Source organism: Magnolia sinica, chromosome 10, assembly GCF_029962835.1.
Source record: "Magnolia sinica isolate HGM2019 chromosome 10, MsV1, whole genome shotgun sequence".
Taxonomy (NCBI): domain Eukaryota; kingdom Viridiplantae; phylum Streptophyta; class Magnoliopsida; order Magnoliales; family Magnoliaceae; genus Magnolia; species Magnolia sinica.
The window spans coordinates 65,728,020-65,747,234 of record NC_080582.1 but is presented as its reverse complement, the minus strand read 5'-3'; the positions used below and the strand labels follow the sequence as shown (position 1 = coordinate 65,747,234).

Sequence of the window (19,215 nt, the reverse complement as noted above, 5' to 3'; positions counted from 1 at the left end):
TTACTTCCACTTATCTCAATTGTTGATATGCACTTACACCTAATTCAACATAGGAGGAGATGAGTGATGATATGAAAACAGAACAGGATCTTCACCAAATCATCACTGCAGGTTTGTGAATGCATTGGGTTCTTTGTTTTTTCATTTTTATGTTATTTACATACCTCTTTTTTTATTTGCATGCGCCCATTTTCCACTGTAGAAACTGTACCCAAGTGGAAAATGGGTGCATGCAAAAAAAAAAGTCGGGCTGAAATATTATCTCCCTTTTACCATTTGGTGATTAAGTTGGTCTGGTAAAACCCAGAGCCTTCAGAAGTTGAACTGAGTAGATTCAAGTCCTAAAATGGGGCATAGAATCAGACAGCAGCATTAGCCATGTACAATCTACATCACATGGCCACATGGGTCTAGCTCAGGTACAGCATTTACACTTGAAATCCAGTGCTATTCATGGGCACTACATCCATTTTGAGGGTGTTAGTGTATGTGAAAATGGGCACTAGACTAAGGTTATAGTTCACCATTTTTTAAGTTGTCCCATACAGTGTACATGTGGCAATCATGTCTTCTAATCCGGACTGTCTAAATCATGTGACAAACAATATTCAAACTCCGGATGGGGCATAGACTGAGACAAGCATTAGCCAGTCTCTACATCATATAGGTGGGCTGGGTGCAACATTTACACTTAAAAATGCGATGAACATGGTGTGAGACTAGTTATGTGAGAATGCGCTATACTGCAATTCACCGCTGTTTATAAAGTCGGAATATACAAATGGCATTCATGTCTTGCATTTCACATTCAAGTTGTGGGCCCATTTAGGATGGATGATGGTTTCAAATTCACACTGATCGAAGGATCTTTAACATCAGATTCACTTGTTGAAGTTGGATAATTTTATTTTCCACTTCCATTTGCCTGCCACCAATGGGATAGGATCATTTGATCGGTCTACTTTTCATGCTCCGTCCACAATGGCCCATATGATTGGGATGTGGCTTGGATTGACTTGCATGCCACGTGAACGGTTGATGAGATGCCAGACTATTCTTGTAATCTTCGAGAGTGTAGAATATATTTCTACTCAGATCTTGGGAACATTATGGGCTCTCAAGTTGGTGTGGCTTCACCGTCGTGCAGGATATGCTCGTTGGGCAGATCGGTTTCCTCATATCAAACAAGCCGTTGAAAGAACAAGTGGTCCTCAACACTAATGGTTTAGTTTCTGCTCCATTTTGAATCAATCAGCATCCATGAATGGCATGTGCCTGTTTGGAACAGAGTAAAATCCTTACCTTTTCAGATTTTTCTTTCAAAAGGGTTGGAATCCACAAAGGTTGGACATTTGGTTTCCTCTGGTACATACTATGCTGGAAGCAGAAACTGCGGATGGGAAGGCAAAAGGCGGACATGGGACCCAGCAGTCGGACCAACCAATCACATGTGGTGAATGCAAGAGCAAGATCAGCCGTAGTGATGCTCGATCAGTCAAGAACCCGAGATATGTGAATCCTCTAGCTGGGAAATGTGACATTCTCAAGCGTTTAAATTGATGGGAGTTTTGAATGAAACAAGCCTTTCAGTCCACTGCACTTCTAACATGGATTTCACCATCCTGTTTGTACAGAGTACTCTGTTTTAGTCCAATGATCCAAGTTGTTGATTAGGCCAGAAGTAGCCTGTATGAGAATGGAAAATCGATGGCGTTTTCTGCTTTTTCCCTTTTTAGTATCTAACCTACTTATCTGGTGGGCCCTACTGTGGATGGATCATTGCATGAAGATCATATTAACTGGACAATCCAAGCCTTAAATTTGTATGTTCCCTATAAACAAAAATTGGACGGTCCATGGAAGAATGGGTAACTTTTTTTTATGAAAGGTCTGCATTACTAACTCCAAAATCCTTGAATTGAATGTGTGGGATGGTACCATCAGAGTAATTTTGTGCTATAGCTCACCCTTGATAGTCACTGGAATGTGTATGGGATCACCACCCTCTCCAGGTGAGGTCCCTTGAATTTTCTGTTAGCCATTTAATGCAAGGTATAGGCTATTGGTAAGGTGGGTTCTGCTGTGTAAAGAGGCCCATAAATTAGGCTGTGCCATAGTTGGAATTGAATGTGGCCCGTCTGTCAGCTCTTCATCGGCCATTTTTCATTGTACATGATCATCCAAACTATGAGTGGCCTAAATCTCGCCCATAACATTTGGTCCACCATTTATTTTGAAACCTAATCAAAATGAGAATGTTCTTCAATTCTCTTAATATTTGTTTCTTACCTATTCGTTTTGAACTGGCCGTGTGCTTGCACCTCCAACCGCAATTAAACTGATGAAGTGCATGCTTGTGGAACCAAAGGAAGAGACCAAGTTCCAATTTGGTGCCTAATTTGTACAGGTGGGGCCATGGTTTATTGAATCCATTGATCTGATGGACCCCATCATGGATGAACCATGCCCAAGAAATCTCTAACCTTTCCATTGTTTGTATAATGAATACATGGTTGAGAAGAAATGCACCAACATTCCACATTCAATGGAGAAAGGATGGATCTTGTATGCATATAGGTTTTTTTTTTTTTCTTTGTCATGGTTCATCCATGATGGGGAGCATCAAATCAATTGGTCGGATAAACAAAAGGATGGGAATTGGGAATTTAAGGATGAGTCTCTCAAGTCCACCTGGATGAACTATAAATTACAGTCCACCCAGTAGATAACTTCTAACCTGTAATGTGTATGCAGCGTCCAACTCGTCTATGCAAAAATCAGCTACATCCACTTTTCAAGTGGACCACACTTGTAATTTGCTATTTATCAACAGCTATAAATTGCTTCCTATGAGGTCCACCCATTGAGCGGAGGAGCTGATTTTTTTAATTTTTTTTTTCACTTACGCGATCCTCTTGGTTGGGCCAGCCTTTTTTTTTTTTAGGTTGAGCCAGCCTATTCAAGGGGTTGAATGTCATATGGTCTTAATTGGTTGGAAGTTATCGATTGGGTGGACTGTAACATGTGGTCGAACCGATTGGACTTGAGAGCTACTCTTTAAAGAGAGATGTTCCATTCCTTGCTTTAGTGCTCTTAGTTGCATTTGGACACTTAGTCCAATACATCGGTCTAGAAGGTTCATTAGACGCAAAGCACATTTATGTGCTACCATGCAAATATCAGATGAATTTGGCAAAAATTCAACATCAGATGGATGGCCTTATATATGGACTTAAAAATAGGTCCAATCAACAATTTGATCCACTATTTGTGAGGGCCCATGATGTATTACTTGTGAATATAAATAATCTCCTTTTCTATGGCAAAAAAAGAAAAAAATAAAAATAAAAAGCCCAAAAAAGAACTAGGAAAACCAAATCCCATCTATGGCTCAGAAAAGGGTGGCCAGAGAACACAAATCTATTGCAACCATGGGAACAGATGGGGGGTTGGGCCCAGTGTTTTCAATATCAATGATATTGGTAGATATATCTTATATTATACCCGTGTGATACGAAATGCATAGGTAGTGCAGATATATTCCATCTGTTTAATTCAATGGGCTTTTCTGTCGATCTTTTATTTTTTATTTTTTAAAGCTGTAAATCATATTAAATCGGTGTCAAATGATTACAAATCCATTATTTCCTATGTTTTGCATGAAAACTCATGGATATGAAGCTTTGATTTGGAGATTTGGGAAAGATGGGTCAAGTTGTGGAAAATTAAGAAAAAAAAAAAAAAAAAAATCAATTTTTCACAAATCAGTTACAATCAGTATCCAAACACAGTCAAACATGTATGTAATCTCGCGATTCTTCTTTTGCTTTTGAATGTAGTATTGCTTGTGTCACAATGTCTTTTTATATTTATAAATTATATGAATACACTTTGAATATTCTTGCATTAGTTTAGTCAGACAACAAATTATGACCCATTACAAAGGAAACTTACTATGTGCATGTTTTGATTTCTAAAGTATGTATTGATGTAATTTTTACTAATCCTTGAAATTTCATTGAAAAATTCTACCAATTCCCAATGTTTTCCCATGTTTCCCAATAACAGCAATACATTATGCGATATGACCAATATATCCCACACAATATCCGATATGATATGCATCCATATTCAAAGGGTGCGATACAGTACACAATAATGATACGGAAAACATTGATTGGGCCTGACAGTTTTGGTCCACAATGGGCTACGCACTAATTACTAAACCGTACCTGATGGATAAGTTCAGCTTTTGCATTATAGGCCAGACTCAGCCTAACCCGTCGACAGCCCTGTATCCATATCAACTTCCGCTGGCTGTTATTGAGGTGGGTGTTAAACCCAGAGTAGATAGTAGCAGCCCAAGCAGATGACTGGAAGAATAGATGAATTTCTTTAGCCTCCATTCTGTTGCTTGAAGAGATGAGAAACATCAAGAGTAGAAAACGGATAGCTCACGCAACTTGGGACACAGCTTAATGATCTAGACTGTTCATCTGCAAGTTCACTGCATTTACGAGACATGACAAAAATCTCACCAGTTGGAGACTTACATAAAAAGTAAGTTAGAAACAACAGTCCTGGAGAGCAATTTCTAACTCACCTGCCTATGCACAGCGAGGATATCCTCTAAAGTGAAAATCCAGCCATCTAGGGATAGAGACTAATGCAGGAAATGAAAATTAAATATGATATGTAAGATTTCGGGCTTTAGATCATACTAATTTAGAAACAATCACATTAAAATTTCACATCCCACAAAGCCAAGCATTCAATTAGGGGAATCTACAAGGGTCCAAGCCTACACATGTTAGGGTTGGATCAATCGAAAATTATAGACCAAACAATGATTAAAGGAAAGTAAATTCATTCACACATGTAAAAGATTATTTCTCAATTCAAGGAATTCACATGTTTTAAATCGGAAAAACCTATGGTTTGCAAAAGTGGAATAGAACTTGGGATTTACAATTATTTAAGGTTAAGGTTATGGAAATAAGGCGAGATATAAGTGAAATAGAGGAGAGATACAAACCCGAAATTATCTACACGTGTAGACGACAGCAGGGTCCAGACGCACATGCATGGGATCCTGCCAGCATGTGTGTGGGGCCCACGGATCTGAAATCGGCCAGCTAGGGGCTGGTTGGCCGGGGGAGGTCCACCTTCACGCCAAGTTTTACACTGATCGGATGTCCTATTTGTGCACGGTGCTCCGCCAAAGTTTCAACCCTCCTGCAAGGCTTGATTCTGCAAATCTGCTATAAGGGAAGAATTGACTGCAAAAGGGGATGGATTTGGAAAGGGGATGGCTGTGAGAGATGATGAATATAGAGGGTAGGAGGTGGGGGCGATTTAGGATGGGTGTCGCTTCTCACCACGGTAGTTAGAAAAAGGGAGGGTTTCGCACCCAATTAGATTTATACAACTTAGAGAATTAGAGAAGCAGGAAAACGTAAAATTTTATTAATAATCTTCAATGACAAAAACCCTACAAGGGGTTTCCTATTTATAAGAAAAACATATACCCCAAAAGTCACACCATGTGCATACCTTATTACTTAGACACGAAGTAACAAAAATAACAACTAATCAAAGCAAACTAAACCGTCCATGATATTCTTAATAACAATAATAAGCAAAACTCAAAGTACTAGATCATTTATAGTAGTGGGCCATGATCATGAGATCCAATGGTAGGATTCACATGACGATCGGGTCCACTCCAAGGAACCAAAACACAGTCCTCTAACTAGGAGACCCTCCCTAGACGTCGTCATCGATCTAGATCGATGGTGGGGCCCTCCTCCTTGCGTAGGTGCGTTGGGAGGGCGTGCGTGTGCGCGAGATGTCCCCATCAACTCTCTGTGGCTGCGAAGATTTCGCCACTGGCGAAACAAAACTCCTTAACCGCTTCAAGATGTCAGGATCAACTCGTTGAAGCTCCTCCTTAGTGAGCTACATACTATCTGAAGCTGTGAGAGACTTCTACTTAACCAGGTACTTTTGAAACCCACCATCTGACGTTGATACTATCTGATGGTACAGAATATCCTCTATCTCCTCTCTGGGTATGGGAAGGGAATGTATGGGAGGTAGAGGCTGAGAAGAATGGTCAGGAAGAGGCCATGGATCAAGTAAAAGGTCCGGGGAATCAGGATGGTTATGCGAGAAGCTGGACAATGTATCAGAGGTCTCCTGAAATGTAACTAGATCTTCCACATTGAATGTTGAACTAATTCCCATGGAAGGTGGAAGATCTACCACATACATATTGAGACCGTTTCGTTTTATAATTTTAAATGGTCCAACGCTACGCGCGTGTAATTTACAAACGGCTCCTTGAGGGTATCACTCTGGCCTGATGCGGATCATCATAGAGTCCCCTACATTAAATTCCTTGAATCGTTTATATTAATTTGCAGAAATTTTGTAATGTTCATTACTAGTATTGATCTTTTGTCTGATTTCTTATTGCAATGAATGAATGTGATGTGTAAAGGACTCTGCAAACTCTGATGGCCAATGGGACGGGGACAAGATCAATAGGCTTCCTAGGTTTATATGTCCCAAACTGAATAGGAATAACATCATACCAAAATGTGTCTTTATATGATCTAAACTGAATAGGAACAAGACAACGGTGTGAGACTAGAATGAAAGTTTCATCAACCCAAGACACTCTATAGGGTTGGGGACAGGCTTGAAGCTTCAAGCCCAGACGGATCACAGTACCAGTTGATGCCACATTGGCACAACTATCGCTATCCACGATCATCTTGCAGCTATTATCACCACATGTTGTGTAAGTATCGGAGATTGTGTTGCGACGCCAATCGTCGGTATTCTTTGCCTGTGCAAAGGCACAAGGCACAACGCACAACTGCAAGGGTCGCGGACTCTTGCGCTCCCTCTTTCTCATCACTAGGGGTTTTTGCTAGCTCATATTCTTCCTCCTCACCGTTACTTTCTAGGGGCACTACTTTCACTTGCCCCTCAATAAGGAATACCTTGGGACCATCTTTCGTGCTACACTGGTGGGCAAAGTGATCAAACCTCTGACATCTAAAACACCTAGTCGCATCGCTTCTGCGCGAGTTAGATCTGATAACTTCTTTACCCTTATCATTATTGGGCCTAAACTGAGAACTACTGGAAGGCTTATACTGATATCCAGTGCCACATTTATCCCCAGAGGGGTTGGCCTTAGCGCCAGAATCACGAGACTCAAATCACCTTTCCACAGATGCTTTGAGGCATTGCTCGATCTCCAACACTACTTGATACATCTATTCAAGAGTGTCTATGTTATTGGCAAGCAATTATCTCCTAATGTCAAATGGAGGCCTGTCTTAAATCGAGCAAGAGTGAGTACGAGATCCTCATCAACTTCAGACCTAGTCAAGTACTTTTCGAACTTTTCAATGTATTCCGCCACACTCATGAAACCTTGTCGAAGAGATTGTCATTCCTCAACTAACCTCAAGTGATAAGAGAAAGGGAAGTACTTCTCCTTAAGAGTTTCTTTCATTTCTTCTCAATGGACTATTGAGAGCTCTCTCAACCTTTCTTTCTTTTGCTCAACAGTAGCCCAAAACATCTATGCTTGGCCCACAAGCTTCATCTTGGCGAATCGGACCCGACGAGCATCTGATATGTCATACCACTCAAAATAACGATCCATGTCCGCCAACTAATTTAGAAAAGCTTTAGGATCCAAGTGGCCATCAAACGTAAGGGCATCTACTCTAACTCCTTTGAGGAGTTGCACATCTGGGTCATAATGATCATGATGTCCCTCACGGGGTGGGTGCACGGGTACGTGCCCATGACCAATTCCTTCGTCACCTTCATTCTTTAGTTTATCTTCCTGACCACCTGCCTGAGATTGAGCATCTTCCCCAATGGTGGGGTTTGCCTGGGCGGAGGTCTCTAATTGAGTAATGCGCACATTAAGATGATCAAAGCATTGGTCCATACATTGTTCTAAGCGCCTACCTAAAGACTCAAACTGTCGGGTTATATTGTTCATTGATTCTTGCAATTGCTTCATGTTTGATGTAGGATTTAAGCCAAAACCACGACCAATACGTGTGGGCATACAACTGCTCACTCAACTCAAAGACCCTCTAACACAACTATATGTACCTAAATGGGACTAAGTGATCCTATTGGACTCTATATGAGGGAAGCTGCACAATACTACTAAAATTCTAGCAACTTAACTGCCCAAAAAGTCTGTCAACAGAAAATTCAGCAGCCCCTAATATGAATGATGGGTCCTAAACAACCCTATATGATGAGAGTTAATGCAAATTAAACGAGAGTAGACTAAACCCTAAACACGCAATACAATCCCCTATGAAAAACCTGGCTTTAATACCAAATTTGGTGTAGGACATAAAAATTAAATATGATATGCAAGATTTTAGGCTTTAGATCATACTAATTTAGAAACAATCACATAAAAATTTCACATCCCACATAAAGTCAAGCATTTAATAAGGGAAATCTACAAGGGTCCAAGCCTATACATGTTAGGGCTGGATCAATTGAAAATTATATACCAAACAATGCTCAAAGGAGAGTAAGTTCATCCACACATGCAAATGATTATTTCCAAATCCAAGGGATTCACATGTTTCAAATCGGGAAAACCTAAGGTTTGCAAAAGTGGAATAGAACTTGAGATTTACGATTATCTAGGGTTAGAGGTATGGAAATAAGGTGAGAGAGGAGTGAAATAGAGGAGAGAGACAAACCCGGAATGATCCACACGTGTGGACAGCAGCAGGGTTCAGACGCACGTGTGGGGCCCACGGATCTGAAATCGGCCAGCTAGGGGTTGGTCGGCCAGGGGAGGTTCACCTTCACGCCAAGTTTCATGCTGATCAGATGTCCCATTTGTGTACGATGCTTTGCTGAAGTTTCAGCCCTCCTATAGGGCCTGATTATGCAAATCTGCTGTAGGAGAAGAATTGGCTGCAAAAAGGGGTGGATTTGGAGAAGGGATGGCTATGGGAGATGATGAATATAGAGGGTAAGAGGTGGGGGCGATTTGAGATGGGTGTGGCTTCGCACCACGGTAGTAAGCCTTTCAAAGAAAGGAGAGTTTCACACCCAATTGAATTTCTACTACTCAGAGAATTAGAAAAGTAGGAAAACGCGGAATTTTATTAATAATCTTCAATGACAAAAACCCTACAAGGGGTTTCCTATTTATAAGAAAAACCTATACCCCAAAAGCCGCACCATGTGTGCACCCTATTACTTAAAGACGAAGTAACAAAAATAACAATTAATCAAAGCAATCCAAACCATCCATGATATTCCTAATAATAATAATAAGCAAAACTCAAAGTATTAGATCATCTAAAGTAGTGAGCCATGATCATGAGATCCAATGGTGGGATTCACATGATGATCGGGTCCACTCCAAAGAACTAAAACACAGTCCTCTAACTAGGAGGCCCTCCCTAGATGTTGTCATCGAACCAGATCGATGGTGGGGCCTTTCTCCTCCTTGCGTACATGCGTAGGGAGAGCGTGTGTGTGCGCGAGATGTCCCCATCAAAGACCCTTCTTCAGATCATCACGTGATGGGCAGAAGGGCGCAAGCAGATTAGTTGAAATGCCTTCTTGCCAAAATAATATTGCACTCCAAGCAGTTCTTCAAAGTGGAAACAAACAACTATTTGAAAGAAAAAAAAATATATATTATTTTGGGTGGGGAAAAAGAAGAGAAGCAACTTGGAAGTACTTCTAAACTTCCTCAAAACAAATTCTATAAAGGAGGTGACAGGAAAACTTGGGGCCGTTTGAGAGGTAGTAATGGAATCCATTTCATATAATGCACAACTAAACTTGTAGCATCCACATGTCAAAGCCTGATCGAGGAAAGAAAGAAAAAATGTACATCTATGTATCTTACGACTCATGACATACCTGGAAAAGATGCAACATAGACCATGAAGGTCTCTGTCTTTCCACTATATATGATAAATATATAAAACCACCCACATATTCAGGCTAGAATACACACCACTGAAATCCTTGCAAGCTGATAGTGTAAGAGCGACGATGTTGACATGAATATATTAAACCATGATGGTCTCTATCGTTCCAATTTATATGATAAATACATAAATCACACATATATTTGGACTATACTATACACCACTGCAAACCTGGCAAACTGACAATAAACACTGGAACTTCATCTGTTGGTATCTTCAAGAAGCAGTCTTTAGTAAAATCAAACCTACAAGAACACATGATCGAGCATCAAGTTCAATACATCCATGATAAGTCTTGTCTATATGATACAGACTTTGCAGCCCCTTGAGTGCCTTTCTCGGAGATCTGCGGACAATCTTCCACCGTCAGCAATTCCAATTTCTGCGAACCCACTAGTGGCTTCAACCCGGCATCTGTCACACCCAGACACTTAGATAGCCTCAGAATACTCAAACGAGGTAAATGCCTGACAAGCTGCAGACCATCATCACTGATCTCTTGACATTTCACAAGCTCTAGTGTTTCAAGAGAATGAGCCGAACATAGAGCCTCCATTCCAAGGTCATTGAATGAGTAAACATGGTCGAGCGCCAAAACACGAATTGGACATGCTTGGATCAAAGCAAGGATGCCATGCAAGGTGAAAGAGGAGAATGATGGGAACTCTCCATCACAGAAAGATATCTTGACTGATTCCAGCATAGGACAGTTTTGAGAAATTGCCCTTAAACTCTCATCAGTCAATCTCAACGGATTGTTCATCAACATGGGAAGCGAGAAATCCGACGGTACTCGCAGAGAGATGGATCGAAGGTTGCTTGAATTTTGGGCTAAACTCATGATGTCGCTGTCCCGAACCCCAACACACATGTCTAAATGAAGCTTCTCCAGTGCCTTGCATTTTCCTAATACGCACAGAAGCCCTCTGCCAGGACTGATGAGGCAATTCACCAAGCTGAGCTCCTTCATTGACTCGCAAGGAATCCACTGCTTCTGCCATCGGTCCACTGCTAAGCGATCATATACCTTCATGTACCTATAATTGGCATCCACCTCGAACTGCAAGCATTTAAGCTTCCTCCAACCAGGCCCCAACTTAACAAGATCACCTTCTCCGATAGCCCTACAGTTCTTGATCGAGAGGTCCTCTAGAGTCTCAAGCTTACCGAGATACTCCAGCCACTCAACGCTGCTAACGTTCAAGCATCGGATCAGATGGAGTGTGGATAGGTTCTTACACCCAACGGCCAGAGACAAAATCCCACAACCACTGATGCCTGGGGTGAAATTCAACTTCAGAGCTCTAAGCTTTGTGCAAGAAGCCAAATGGCCTAGACCAACATCAGTGATGAAGGTGCAAAAGCTCAGTGTCAGGTCAATCAAAGAAGGGCAGTGATTGGATAGTATCAGAAGCCCTCCATCATCCAACTGTTTTCCCAACTTGGACATCCATCCAGAGTAAATGATTTCTACTTTTGTCAAGTTTGGAAATCGAACGCAGAGGGAAGTTAAAGCTTCATTAGCGGGATCTAATCCACACCCAACCCTTAGAAATTCTCTTTGTTCTTTATCCAATTCATGTATGCGTTTACATGCTAAAGATGCGGCATTTCTATCAATAGTCTTCTTAATTCTCCCCAAAATCTCCCAAACTAACTGATCAGGCAGACCCTCCATCGGGACCCAATTTCTTGCGTCCTGAAACAAACAAACAAAAATGAAACGATATCAACCGCAAAACAAAGCAAATAAAAACCATGATCCATTCTTCATTGAATATCATGGTCAGGAACCAAGTCAAATAGTATCACTAAATTCAAGTCCAAAAAATGAAAAGAGTAATGACATCAACAGCAGTCATTTTCAATTCACTCACAAAAAAAAAAAAAAAAAAACTGTTTCTTTTCAATTACACCAACAGAAATCCCTAAAGAAAAAAAAATTCCTTTTATACAAAAACAAATCACAATAATATCTAAATGAAGATGAGCAAGGACCCAAACAATCTGTTCCAAATCAAGATCTACACAAGCTAAATACCAAAGACCATAGGCAATATCCGATGCTCAGCCTCAATATCCACCTTTTAGTTCATGCTATTATCTAATGACAGAGAAAAGGAAGTAGAAAAAGTAAAAAAGGTAACTTTATTACAGTGGCTTACTTTGCTTTTGGAAAAAGAATGTTCACGTGTTTTTCCTTAAAAGTTCCTTCTACACCTCAGTCTATGCACGCATTAGCCATGGCCTAGGGTGCAAACCTGGTGCAATCGACTCCAGCATCGCATCTTATATCAAAAGGGGAAGAGGGATCTCCCCCCAGGCCAGCAAGATCAGATTGGTGGGCCTTCATAGTGAATTCGAACAGGTAATGGGCCCCGCATGTGCACTGTCCACAGATGCGCATACATGCAAGTGGATTGGATAGTTAGCTAGTGAGTTCATAGTTTCAGTTACTTTCTTAATTCATTCGATTTAAAGAAGTTTATTTAGCAAGCAACAGTTAGACCTTTGGGCCTGTTTGGATAGTAGGAAAAGAGAAGAAATCAAAAGAAAATTGTAATGATTATCCAATTGATGATTTCCGTAAGCACTATTGCAACAAGGATTCTCATGGATTTCATTTTGCGGGGTCTCGTTTGGATAGCAAGTGGAAATTTCATAAAGTTCTCACAACGGTCAACCTTGTGTCTTGTGGGTGAGAATTTGACTATAGTGTCTGGGTAATGATTGCTTTTCAAGTCCAATATTTCCTTTACCATCTATAGCAAAGCGTCCCATCATGGGAAGCTCTTTCATTTTCTTTTCCCTCTATCCAAACAGACCCTTTATTCGAATTAGGAAAGTGTGTGCCATGTCTATGTAGTCTAGTCCATATGTATGGTGTAGAGACATGGTTATACGATCAAAGATTTTTTTATTTTTTTTAAAGATGGTGATCGGTTTTTTTATAGGGTGGGATGCCCTAGTTTTATCCTTTAATCTAGCAGTGTGATGCCCCGGTTTTCTCTTTTAATCTAGCAGTGTGATGCCTTTGATATGGCAGGTCAGAGGATGCACGATTATGTGCGATGGTTGGACTGGCCCAACCAGACGCAGCATGATCAATTTCATGGTGTATTGCCACTTGGGAACTGTGTACCATAAGTCAATTGATGCCTCAGCCGAAAAAAAAAAAATTGCTTATATTTGATCCCTAATGGATAAAGTGGTGGATGAGATTGGAGATGAGAATTTGGTGCAGATTGTGACAGATAACGAAGCATCATATAAGCTTACAGGACATAAGTTGATGAAAAAGAGACCACATATTTTTTTGTCACCATATGCTACCCATTGTATTGATCTTATATTGGAAGATATTGGGAAGAATAAGTGTGTTAAATGGTCGAAAGGGCAAAAAAAGTAACGACGTTTATTTACAACCATAATTAAGTAGTCGTAATAATGAGGAAGTTCACAAAGGGACAAGAGTTGCTGAGGCCTGCGGCGACTAGATTCGCAACAAACTTTATAGCATTGGAGAGTTTACATTAGCATAAGGGAGAGTTGAGTGAGATGTTCGCTTCTTGAGATTGGCTCAATACAAAAACATAGGAAGAAGACATCAGGGACACCGATTGAAGTTGTGAACACCATACAGGACAACAAATATTGGAAGAAGGTCAAGAGGATCCTAAAGGTGATGAAGTCACTAATGAGGGTACTCTGTCTTGTTGAAACTGACGAAGCACTTACCATAGGCTTCCTTTACGATGTCATGGATAAGGCGAAGTTGGCAATTTAACGTGATTGTACAAGATGGGAGTCTTATTGGAAGATGATCGACAAGAGATGGACAACACAACTCCATCACGATCTTCATGCAGCAGGTTACTACCTAAATCCTAGGTACAGATATGCCTAATCATTTGTTGCGAATAATAAAGTCTGTGTCGGGCTAAAGAATATAATAAAGAGATTAAAGTCTAACTTAGATATGTAAATAAAGATGTTGAATGAATTAGATACATTTAAAAATCGCCTAGGTAGCTTTGGAGATGCTCTTGCACACCATGCAGTATCTAGGTTGCAATTAGCCAAATGGTGGACGAATCTCGAAGAAAGTACGAAGGCTCTCCAAAAAATTGCGGTAAAAGTTTTGAGCTAGACAACATCTTTTTCTAGTTGCAAAAGAAATTGGAGTTGTTTTGCACTTATTTATTTAAAGAATAAGAATAGATATCAGACTAGGATGTTGGATGAACTTGTCTTCATGCACTACAATATAAGGTTAAGAATGTGACGACATCATAGGATCATTATAGGCGCCGGTGACGCGAACTACTGTCCAATAAACTTGGACAATATTTATGATGAGGACGACCCGCTTCTACCATGGTTGGAAATAATAGAAAAGCAAATTGAAGAGGATAGTAAAGAATTGAAAATTGATGATCCATTAATACGCACAATGCAACAAGAGAATCGTGCAGCTGTGTTGGATCCAGAAAGAGGGGCAACTTTCATACAAAGTACGGCTCAAGATCAACGGAAGAGTACGAGCAGTAGTAGCAGCCTGACCAAATCGGATGATGGTGATGACGCCTTTGATGCTGGCACTTCTGGTGTTGCTCAGCACACCATACAACCTGTCCATAGATCGCGAGGCCGATGAATATCGACAAGGTAGTACACGAGGTTTGACTTATGGGTATACTGAGCCACGATACAGCCAGCAGGAGGAGGGTAGGTCTAGTGGAGCACTGAGTCCAAGACCTCAAAAAGGTCCGAAACATCAACGGGCCTATGATCCTGGGCATTATAATGGATATTCTTATGGCTATTATATAGCTAATTGGATTATGATGGTCATACTTATACTGAGCCTGTTCCATCACATTCATGTTGGAGTAGTCCTCCTGATCCATATCCATATGATTATAGATATCCAGATCCAAATCTAAGTTACTCATCACAGACATACTCTCAATCTCAAGATTCTCAACAGCCTGAATACGGGCACCAGCACAGCTATTCGATGGGCACTGGTGGATATCCTTACTCGGAGTTGGAGTTGTTGCCTAGTTAGGATCAGTCATCCTCTAGTTTTGTTGACCTGGTATTTCCTTCTGGCACTAGATATGCAGCACCTTCACCTATTGGATAACCACAACCTGATGATGACGATGATAATGATGTGGAGATCGAGCAACCACAAAAAAAAAGAGCATATTTTTATTTTGGTGGTGACTTGTGAATTTTATTATGGTAATTGTAAGTATATATTTTTATTAAGGTAAGTCTTGCATTATACCCATTAGTCCATTATTCACACATTCACCAAGCAAGCACACACTTGACACTGCCGAACTTGTACTTAAAATAACTCCCCTGACAGCTAATCAAGTAATCTTTAATCAAGTTGTCGGGGAGTATATCAAATATATATATATATATATATATATATATATATATATATATATATATATATATATATATCCTTGAGGATGACAGGACATGAATCACAGGATAGGAGTAGAAGTCTCTAACATGTTGAAGACTTTAAAATATAATGAACATTGTAATTTATGCAAATCTAGAGACTCTGGACTTTAGAGACCTCACTCCTCAGGTATGTTAATAACTTAATATAGAATAAATCATGAAAAATAATTACAAACACCTACACATGTAAGATATTTTGATATTACATTAATATAATATATCTATCATTGATATTAGATAGTTAGAAAATTAAATATATGAGTTGTGCAGTCAATTTCAGGTTGTCAGGTTTATAAATTCATCAGACAGTCCGATACAATTTCTCACCAAAGAGTGGACCGTTACACCACCATAAACATGTTCAAAATTATAAATGAATGCATAATTTGGAATATTTAGAATATTCCGGATTTAGTGGATATTTTTCGGAATTTTTTAACCAAAAAATAAAATAAAAATGGACCATTACACACCTCGTATCGGCTGATACGGAGCGTATCCATATCAGTAACGGTGGGGACCATTATGCCCACCGTCACCGCTATGGAATACCTTGAATAATATTAAGCTTCTACAGTTTTAGATTTATGATCCAAAACCCTTGCGATTTTACGATTTGGATCAATTTTCAAAACATTAATTGTGTTGCCATTTGTGGGTTATAATTTTTGCCATTTTGAACCTTTTGTCTTGTGTAAATTATCATTATCAACAATTTGATATTTGTTGCAGTGAATGCCTTAAATTTACTGAATCATTACAAAAAAATGGATGCCTTCTCTCTAGGCTCATTTGCATTGAATAGGTGGAGTCCTTTTTTTTTTGTTTTGAAGAGGGTCGGTCCTTTCAATAGACCAAAAAAAAAAAAAAAAAAGCACAAACAACATGGATCTTAGAGCTATTTTTCTTCTTTCCCTCTCCATCTTTTCAGCAGACACAGGTGTTTTCCGGGATTTGTGCTAGGCGAGTCTGCAATTTGTGCATGAGTTGGACAGCCATTTGTTTGGTTGTGGTATCTGGGAAGTTAGTGGACCATAGGAGGTTGTTGCACTAGACAATTTATGAAGGGGCAAAAACTATATTAAAGAGAATCATACAGTTCATGCCTCAAACCAACAAGAAATCCAATTGATTGTTATTGTCAACCACATCATGAGCACACTTTCTAATTTGGCAACTTGCAGGTGTTGTTTCTCAATTTATTATTCTTCTATTACTTCATGAACCACAAAACAAACAAGTTCATGAATTGACTCCACATGAATGGATGATGTTGCAAAAAGAAAACGAAAAAGAAAAAGAAAAAACCGTTAGAGAAACCTAGGGATCTAATTGTTGGCTGCAAATAGATAAAGACAACAGTCCACAAGCAATGGAAAATATTCCAATGATTGGATGGCAGTCACTATTTGATGGAGGGGACTTTTGGTCCAACCCCACTGCATTTGGATGCATCACATGAACAGTGTGAATAACTGAAAGGTGTCCCTGACATGGATGGAGTGCTAGCCTAGTGAAAGATATTGGTTCAGTGACCATATAATATCCATTCGTTTCATATCTATGAAAGGAATTTAAATAGTCCGAAAAAACCCAAAAAAAGAAAGAAAGAAGAAGAAGAATGTTTCTCTTCTAATCCCATCAAAGAACGCAACCCCACTCTAAGGTGGGCCCCACATGGAATGATTTGGGGGAAAATCATTGTAAAATATCTCAGTTTCACACCACAAATCATACCCAGGACTAGAAATTTAATGAGAGAGAGAGAGAGGCATTGCAAATTGTCTTCTATATAGAGCTTGGGAAAGAAACGTGCGTCTCCTTCCCACGCACCAAATTCAAAATAAAAAATAGAAAATGACCATTATGGTGTAAGTAAGTTTACCTGTAAAAGTGAAAACAGGTCTCCTCATGTTTTCAAGTGGAAGTTTTGTAATTCACTTACAGGTGAAATTTCACACCCAAATGCTACCTGTAAGTGAGTTACAGGTAAGCCACTCACAACTAATAAAAGTCACAGACATCCAAACGATGCCTTGCCATTTCCAAACAAAATCCAAAGACATAATCAAAATGAAAATTACAAAAAAAAAAAAGAAAAAAAAGAAAAAAGAAAAAAAAAGAAAAGAAAACTAAATGATGCTTCCTTCTCCAATCCCATTCAAAGAATCCCTTACCATTTCCAAACAAAATCCAAAGACATAGTGAAAATGAAAATTACAAATAAAAAATAGAAAACCAAATGATGCTTCCTTCTCCAATCCCATTCAAAGCCCACCCCCCCCCCCCCATCCAGAAACCATACACATAAGTGAAAATTCAGATATCCCAAAGGAAATCAAGAACATGGGTCTTTCTCAATTCACCCACAAAAACCCAATCCAATAATAATAATAATAAAAGAACAAAAAATCCAGATTCTTTAATATAGAATCTAGAAATCAGAACTCCATGTATGAGTTAGAAAGAAATAAATTTAAAAAAGAAACCCAACATTCTTTCCATGGTAATGAAATCTTTAAGCTTTTGAGGATGAAAGGAAACAAACCCAATATCTAAATCAGATTGATTTCATGACCAGACCATTACTAATAGTGATTAGAAGTAATGAATTAAAGGAATAGAAATGGGATGTAATTTCACCTGAAATTGTTGACAAAACAAGGAATGGGTTGGATTGTGCGAGAATAGAGCCAGCAAGAAGGCTGATCATCAATAAATAAATAAATAACGAATTGAAGGCCGTCAACTGGGGTGTGCGTTTTCCACCATTGACTCAAATACTGTCCAGCCGCTCGTAGGACCGTACAAAGATTAGCATTGAGCGGTTGCTACGAAGAGCCGTGACCGTTCAGATTTTGTGGTTAAAGGCCTGTTTGACCTCAACCTAGATAATTATTACTTTTTTACCCTGTTTGATAATTCCATTGTATTTCTTCTTTGAAAAAGAGTCCAAAAAAATTGATTTAAATTTGTGGACCGCACCGTGATGTATGTGACATATCGGTGCTGTCCATCCGTTTTAGTAGAACATTATGGGGGATGAATTGAAAAAAGAGACATATTCAACACTCAGGTGGCCCACACCAAAGGAAACAGTATCCTTAAAATATCCACCCTTTATAGCTGTTTCTTTCACGGGCCCACATTGAATTTTTTTGTCATCTAAACTGTTCATAAAGTCACACAGGCATGGATAAGGGGAAAACACAAATATCAACTTGATCCAAAACCTCAACGGGCCTCAAGAAGTATTTAACTATAGGCGAATGATTTATCATAGTTTCCTATGGCGTGGTCCACTTGAGCTTTGGATCTAGCCTTAAAATCGGCTGACATAATGGATAAACGGTGTGAATAAGACCACATACATCACATTGGTCCCTATATTCATTTGATAGTTGTCTTTCATTTTAGCACTTAAAAGGTAAGCGGTAGGAATGATATTTAATTACTTAGATAAATAATTATTACTCATTTATAAGGTAATTAATTACCTTTTAGATGGGTAGGGAAAAGATAAAGAAGATGCTAATAAGGAGATAATTACGTATAGTTTAATTAAGGATATTGAGTGATGAAGATGATTCAATGGTCAAGATCAAATGATTATGAATATTGTCATCTTATTATTAGAATATTTTATTATAATTCATTAACAATGGGGCTATTATTTTGATGGTGTGGATTTGACCACTATACACTTGTCATA

At 39.3% G+C, this 19,215-nt stretch overlaps 2 protein-coding genes across 5 annotated transcripts in view; one reads left to right on the top strand and one right to left on the bottom strand.

The window, feature by feature from the left end:
- The window catches only part of LOC131216895 (uncharacterized), a 93,245-nt gene extending 91,335 nt beyond the window's left edge, over nt 1-1,910 (top strand). For 2 of the 3 annotated variants that reach the window (XM_058211502.1, XM_058211501.1), the window contains exons 17-18: nt 54-111; nt 1,148-1,910. In XM_058211502.1, the coding sequence (XP_058067485.1) occupies nt 54-111; nt 1,148-1,221 (132 nt within the window). In that variant the 3' untranslated portion in view covers nt 1,222-1,910. Of the gene's footprint in view, nt 1-53; nt 112-307; nt 754-1,147 lie in introns of those variants that run through there. The other variant, XM_058211503.1, reaches the window with a different exon arrangement.
- An 8,151-nt stretch (nt 1,911-10,061) lies between these two features.
- Nucleotides 10,062-18,287, bottom strand: LOC131216894 (F-box/LRR-repeat protein 14). 2 transcript variants are annotated; one of them, XM_058211498.1, is made up of 2 exons: nt 18,147-18,287; nt 10,062-11,715 (listed from the first exon to the last, which is right to left on the bottom strand). In XM_058211498.1, exon 2 carries the CDS (start codon nt 11,692-11,694, stop codon nt 10,291-10,293), a length of 1,404 nt encoding a protein of 467 aa, XP_058067481.1. In that variant the 5' UTR covers nt 11,695-11,715; nt 18,147-18,287; the 3' UTR covers nt 10,062-10,290. The 2 variants fall into 2 exon arrangements, with proteins under 2 accessions (XP_058067481.1, XP_058067482.1); XM_058211499.1 differs by lacking the exon at nt 18,147-18,287 and adding an exon at nt 17,389-17,449.
- Between the last annotated feature and the right edge of the window lie 928 nt (nt 18,288-19,215).